This window comes from Dipodomys ordii, unplaced genomic scaffold (genome assembly GCF_000151885.1).
Source record: "Dipodomys ordii isolate 6190 unplaced genomic scaffold, Dord_2.0 Scaffold184, whole genome shotgun sequence".
Lineage (NCBI taxonomy): Eukaryota > Metazoa > Chordata > Mammalia > Rodentia > Heteromyidae > Dipodomys > Dipodomys ordii.
The window spans coordinates 1,057,956-1,064,850 of NW_012267400.1; the positions used below are offsets into that span (position 1 = coordinate 1,057,956).

The window sequence follows — 6,895 nt, forward strand, 5'->3', positions numbered from 1 at the left end:
CGCCCCGTCGCTGCTGGAGCGGGAGGTGCGCGAGGCTCTGGAGCGCGAGCGGGAGCTGCAGCGCCTGCGGCGGGACGTCTACGGCACGGCCGAGTTCACGGACCCCGCGCCCAGCCTCACCGGTGAGCCGCCCCGCCTGCGGACCCCCCACCCCTCCCGCTCCCTGGAAGTTTGTGGGTTCCTCCGCCGGGAGCCCCCTGCTCATCCGGCCCCACCCCGCCCGCGCCCCCGGGCAGCCTCTCAGCCCGTTACACCTCCGCCTGGAACAGCCGGGCGCCGCGGCTCCCGCCTGTAATCCCGGCATCTCGTCGGTGGCTGCGATCTGAGGATCCCGGGTGGAAGCCGGCGCGGGCCGGAAAAGTCCGATCCCATAACTTCCAGAAATAAAAACCAGCCACCAGTGGCGCTGTGGCTCAAGTGGTGGAGCGCCAGCCCCGGGCGAAAAAGCTCAGGGACAGCGCCCGGGCCCTGGGTTCGAGCCCCAGGACCACCGCGTGGCCGTGGCTGGGGAGGGAGCGCGGACGCGGGGTTCGGGGACCCCCTCGCTTGGGTTCTGGCGCTCTGTATTCCCAGGTCCTCGGCCCCCAGCTGGGCGGAGGCCTCCGTGGGGGCGGGCGTGGGGGGGACGTGTGTGTTTAAGGGGTGCGGCCGGCCTCCTCCACCTGGCTGGTGACAGGTGGGGCGACCCCCGCTGAGCGTCCCCCCCCCCCGCCGCCTCCCCGCAGCCAGCCGAGGCGACGGAAAACTGGCGGTGATCTGGCCGCCGCGCAGGAAGGCCTCGGAGAACGGCCTGGACCAGGTGGGGAACCCCTGCCCCCCATGTCGCTCTTCCTGGGCCGGGTGGGGGACCCCCGCCCTCCACGTCGCGCCGCGCCCCTCCCTGCGGATCCGGGACGCTGGGCAGGGAAAGCGCAGCCCGGGGGAGGGCTGGGACCCGAATGACCCCCCCTGCCCCTGGATGGGGTGCACGGGTCCCTCAGGGGGGCTGCCCTCTGTCCTCTCCCCAGGAGGGATGCAGACCGTGAGGTGTGTGACCCGGACGCCCGGCGGGAAGAACCAGGATGGGGGCGACCGTCGGAGGAGCGCCCCGCGGCAGGCGCCCTCGGGAAGGCTTGGAGAAGAGGGGTCCCCGGCCCCGGGAGCGTGCGATCGGCCGGCCCGCGCTTCACCTTGACTTTGGGGAGCTTTAGTGCACTGGGACCGGCGCTTGTCCGCCTGGAGGAAGAAAAGCCACCACCCCGGGGCAGATCGAGGGGCCGGGGTCACCCCACGCCCCTCCGCACAAATAAAGCCCCGCCCCTCCGGGGCCCGCGAGACGTCTTCTTCAGGGAGTCTCCGTCTCGGGTGGGGAGCGAACGCCGCGGGGAATGCGGAACGCACCCCGCGGGCGCGGCTCGGGAGCTGCCGGCCACCCTCGGAGGCCACGCCCCTCTGGAGGCCACGCCCACGACAGGCCACACCCCCGTGCATGCCGAACCGTCCGGGCGCGCTGCTCCCCTCTGGCGGCCAAGGTGCGAAGTGCACTTTGTCCTCCGCTCCACCCTCCCGGCTAGACTTCCAACTTCTACCGGGGCTCCGGGCTCTCCCCGCCCGACCTGCACCGAGGCTCCCCAGCCTGTGCGGTCGGCCTGTCCCTGCGCTAGATGTAAATAATAGCTAAAAAGAAAAATAGGTGCCCATGAAGGCCCAAGCGCCCCCCATCCCTCCTGTGATGTCCGGCTGGGCGTCCCTCCAAGTTTGTTTATAAGTCAGGGTAGGGAGTCAGAGTTCCTGCGATCCAAAGAACAGCGGGAACCAGCACGGGGTGGGTGGAGGGTACAAGCAAGCGCTCAGTCCCAGCCACTCGTGGCTTGAGGTAGGAGGACCCCTGGAGCTCCCAGGAATTCAGGGCCAGCCTGTGCAACATATTGAGACTTTGTCTCCAAACAAACCACATGAAAACGGGTCCCAGTTAGAGAAAGAGAATTGTAGGGGTGAAGTTGTGGCCCCGTGGGAGCGCTGTTGTCTGACAGCGGCCCCATCCTGGACTTGAGCCCCCAGCACTCCTCCTCCCCCAAATATGACTTTTAATGGAGTGTGGCTACTTTAGTCGGTCCTGGGGCTTGAACTCTGGGCCTGGGCACTGTCCCTCAGCTCTTCAGCTCAAGCCAAGCACTCTACCACCTGAGCCAAGGCACCACTTCCAGTTTTCAGGTGGCTCATTGGAAATAAGAGTCTCATGGACTTTCCTGCCCGGGCTGGCTTTGAACCCTGATCCTCAGATCTCAGCCTCCTGAGTAGCTGGGATGACAGGCCTGAGCCACCGGCACCAGGCGGAGTGTGACTGTTTAAGGAAACTTGTGTGTGTGTGCTCATCCTGGGGCTTGAACCTGATTGGGGCCTGACTTAATTTGTCCAAGGTTGACACTCTTGTCATTTGAGCCACAACTCCACTTCCAGTTTTTTGTTTCTTTTCCAGTCTTGGAGCTTGAAGTCAGGGCCTGGACGCAGTCCCTGGGTCGCTCTGTGCTCAAGGCTAGCGTTCTACCATTTGAGCCATAGAGCCACTTCCAGCTTAATCTGAGAAGTTTGCTGGTGATAAGCTAGGATCATAGGCTGAGCCACCAGTGCCAGCTCACTCCCAGGTTTTTTAATGATTCATCAGAGATAGGAATCTCTCAGACTTTTCTGCCCAGGCTGGCTTTGAACCACTGTCTTCAAATCTCAGCTTTCTGAGTAGCTGGGATCACAAGCATGAGCCACCGGCGCTGGACTTAGAAGTAACTTTTGTTAGCACTAACTCTAGTTTGCAGTAGGGTGTTTGGCTGATCATGTGCAAGCTCTGGTTAATTCCTCTTCGGAGAACATCTTAAATTGTCTGCCAAACTGTATCTGTGCTGTTCACATACTATAGCTTCAAGACTGACGTAGGCTCTGTACCCAGGCGGGCCTGGGAGTCTTGATCCTCATATTTCAGCTTCTTGTGGGCTGGGATTACAGGTGTGTGCTGCCATGCCCAGCATGGCTGCGGTTTCACAGCTTCGTACAAATGAATTAGGCCAGAAAACATGACATGAGGTAAATGGGAGCCAGTTCTAAGGCCTGGGTTCGATTCCTCAGCACCACATAAGCAAAAAAAAAAAAAAAAAACGGAACTGGCGCTGTGACCAAGTGGTAGAGTGCTAGCCTTGAGCAAAAAAAATCTCAGAGACAGCACCCAGGCCCTGAGTTCAAGCCCCAGCACTGACCAAAAAAAAAAAAAAACAAAAGAAAAGAAATGCACTTGTCTAAGGCACTCAAGCCCCCAGTTCTATCATCCCAAGAACTGCAAAGAACGGGACAACACAGTGCCGGCTCCTGAGTTCCAGCCCTGACCTCCTGATGAAATTGTCCACATGACCTGCTGCTGGTTAAGGTTTTGAAAGCCCAGGGCCGGGGCTGTGACAGTTCCTGAGCAGCAAGCCCAGGAAACCAAGGTTTCCCCACCCCTCCGCCCTCCCACAGCGTGGCTCACGTGGGCTGTGGGGCCTTGGTGTAGCCGCAGTGCCTTATGCTGCATCTCATCCACATGTCAAAGCCAGCAGCGCACGGGAAGAGCTCATTCATTTTCTCATTGGGCTGATTGTTGGAATATGTTTCTTTGTGCCCCTAGTGGGTCTTGAATTCAGGGCCTGGGTTCTGGTCCTGAGTTGTTTCCCTCCCCACCCCCGAAACACACTCAAAGCTGGTGCTCTACTATTTGAGCCACAACTCCACTTCCATCTTTTTTGCGGGTGAATGGGTGAGGGGAGTCTCATGGATTTTTTTCCTGTCCTGGCTGGCTTTGAACTGTGATCCTCAGATCTTACAGGTGTGAGCTGCCAGCACCAGAAAAAATAACTAAATAACAACAACAACAAATATAAATATATAGTGTTCTGGTTTCAGTTCCCTTTTGTGTGTGAGTCTGCGTGTGTGTTGTGTTCTTGTGTCAGTCCTGGGGCTTGAGTTCAGGGCCTGAGTGCCGTCTTTAAGCTATTGGTGCTCTACCACTTGCTACAGCTCCCCTTCTGGCTTTTCTGATGGTTTATTGAGATAAGTCTCACAGACTGGCTGGGAAGGTGGTTCACTCCTACAGTGCTTGCCTGGCAATCATGGGGCCTGGGTTCGATTCCTCAGCACCACATAAACCGAAAAGGCCGGAAGTGGCGCTGTGGCTCAAGTGGTAGAGCGCTCGCCTTGAGCTGAGGGTCAGCGCCCAGGCCCAGAGTTCAGGACCCACGGCTGACAAGAAAAAAAGTCTCACAGACTTTCCTGCCTGAGCTGGCTTTGAACCGTGATCCCAGATGGCGGGGATGTGAGCCACGGTGGCCCGCGGGCCTCAGTTCTGATCCCTGGGTGTAAGGAGGGACACGGGGGTCGGTCCTGCGCCGCAGGAGGCAGCTGCGATGGAAGAATCCGGTTCGAGTCCAGGCTCCGCCGCTTGAGCACAGGTTCCGGGCGCGTCCGCTTCCCTCAGCGCCCAGTCTCCTCCCGACTCCGCGTTTGGGATGCCATTCCCAACCGGGGTCCCCTCGGGCTCTCCCCACCCCGTCCGCGACACGCGAGCACCCCGCAAAGTACAGGAGACGCGACACGCCCCAGATCTGAAAACTAGGAAAGAAAAGAAGTCGGCTCCCGCCTTCGGGACGCTTTCGCCAGGCACGCCGGGTAATGTAGTCTTTTGACGTGGCGAAGAAACAACTTCCGGGTTACAATTGGGCAGTAGGCGTGACCGTAAGTCTCTTCCTCCAGTGGGCGTTGAATTTCCCAGCTACCGCCAAATTGGGGTTTCCTGGGTTCCGGTTGTTGACAGGGGCCGCTACTTCCTTTTTTTTTTTTTCCGTGGGGGCTGCTGCGCATGCCCCCGCTCTTGCCTAGCGAACAGGCATGGCTAAACTACATCTCCCAGAAGGCAGCGCGAGGGGGCGTGCCTCGCGCCGGAGGGGCGTGGCTTCGCCGGGGGCGCGGCGCGGCGCTGGAGCGGACCCGAGCCCGTGGCCTCTTTCTTTCTTTCTTTCTTTTATTGAACACGAAACTCCCGTGTCGGCGCTCGGGGCTCCGCGCGGCCGGAAAGCCCGGCCTGAAACCCGGCAAGGCGAAGCTGGGATGTCCTAAGGAGTCCAGGGCCGGCCCTCCCTTGCCGTCTCTCCTGGAGTTCGGGACTGACCGGCTCCAGCGCCCATCTTCCTCCTTCTAGGGGTTCAAGACCCGGGTGCGGCCCAGGCCGGGAGCCCCGCCGCGCTCGGGGGCCGGGCCGGGCCTGCTTGGCCCATGAGGACCTGAACCAGCAGGTCGGTGGCCAGCATGTGCGACGGCTCCTCGAAGCCGATGGTCAGCAGCTGCTGGTAGTCTCCCGGGGGCTGCGGGCACAGGATCCTGGGGGAGGGGGGAGGCAGACAGGCCTGGACCCTAGACCCCGGCCCCCGGGGAGCCCCCGGGGGGGACAGCCCCCTTCCCCCCCACCCCCGGCCTGGGGCAAGTTGTTTCCTGGTTGTGGATGAGAAACTTAGAGACAGTGGAGGCTCCGGTGGATTGGCTGACTGCCCCCAAGTAGCCAATCAGGCCGCGCCTCGCTGTGTGACGCGGCAGGGGGTGACTCAACCTCTCTGAAACACTTGTTTACACCAGCCTGCCTAAAGCACTTCTCAGGCCACCAGAAAAAGAAAAAAAAAAGTGCTCTTGTGGGCCTCTCTGGAGGCCGAGAGAGAGAGGTTGAGAGGATGGAGGTTTGAGGCCAGCCTAGGGAGCAAAGGTCCTGGAGATTCAGTCCCCAAAATTAATGAGCTGAAAGCCCACCTGGCAAGAGCGTTAGCCTCGAGCGAGCAGGCTGAGGGGGCCCTGGGTTCTTTTCCTGAGACACACACAAAGGTGATGATAAGTACCCCAGGAAGCAACATGCTGTCGGGGGTGGGGTCCTCCTGCTCCTCCAACCAGAGACCACCTCCTCTTTGCCCAGCCTCTTACCACGAATAAAGGTCATCTTCTGGTGGTCCCAGGGGCACCCATCGGCCAATGGACCACAGCTTCTGGATCTGGGGACAGGAATTGGCTGGGCTCTGCCCCGCGTCTTCCCACGTATCTCGGTAGCATAAGAAATAGCTGGGGGGAGGGAGGAAGGGCATGAATGAATGATCAAAGTTGCCCTGAAGTTCTCCAAACTCAAGCTGGGCCTAGATAGTCTGCTTCCCCACCAGCCAAGCCTACTTTTCAGAGGAGAACTTTTAAGTCAGGCACTGGTGGCTCATGCCTTGCAATCTTAGCTACTCAGGAAGGCTGAGAACTGAGGATCACAGTTCAAAGCCAATCCAACCCTGGGCAGAAGAGTAAGTAAGACTTTTTTTTTTTTTTTTTTTTCTGTCGGTCGTGGGGCTTGAACTCTGGGCTTGGGCGCTGTCCCTGCGCTCTTCAGCTCAAGGCGAGCGCTCTACTGCTTGAGCCACAGCACCACTTCTGGTTTTCTAGTGGTTTATTGGAGATAATAGTCTGGAAGACTTTCCTGCCTAGGCTGGCTTTGAACCGAGATCCTCAGATCTAAGCCTCCCGAGTAGATATAGGATTACAGGCTTGAGCCACTGGCACCCAGCAGTAAGACTCTTATCTCCAATGAACCACCAAAAAGCCAGAAGGAGAGATATGGCTTAAATGGTAGAGCACCCATCTGCCTTGAGAAAAAAAACAAAAAACAAAGGAAAACACCTAGGCCTTAAGTTCAAGCCCCAGGACTGGCACAAATAAAATATATATTGGTGGGAGGGTAGGGAGAGAGGAAGGGAAGGGGTGACACTGTTCAAAAAGAAATGTACTTTGGGCTGGAAAGGCGGCTCAGTGGTAGAGCGCTTGCCTTGCATGCATGAGGCCCTGGGTTCGATTCCTCAGCACCACATAAGCAAAAAAG

General features: G+C 59.1%; 1 protein-coding gene across 1 annotated transcript in view; it reads right to left on the bottom strand.

Annotated features, from left to right (window-relative positions):
• Positions 1 to 5,201: 5,201 nt before the first annotated feature.
• Positions 5,202 to 6,895, bottom strand: part of LOC105999237 (chromosome unknown open reading frame, human C19orf67) — a 3,421-nt gene continuing 1,727 nt past the window's right edge. Inside the window, exons 5-6 of the mRNA XM_013034198.1 lie at positions 5,965 to 6,099; positions 5,202 to 5,376 (exon numbers count right to left, since the gene is read on the bottom strand). Of these exons, the coding sequence (XP_012889652.1) occupies positions 5,202 to 5,376; positions 5,965 to 6,099 (310 nt within the window). The remainder of the gene's footprint in view (positions 5,377 to 5,964; positions 6,100 to 6,895) is intronic.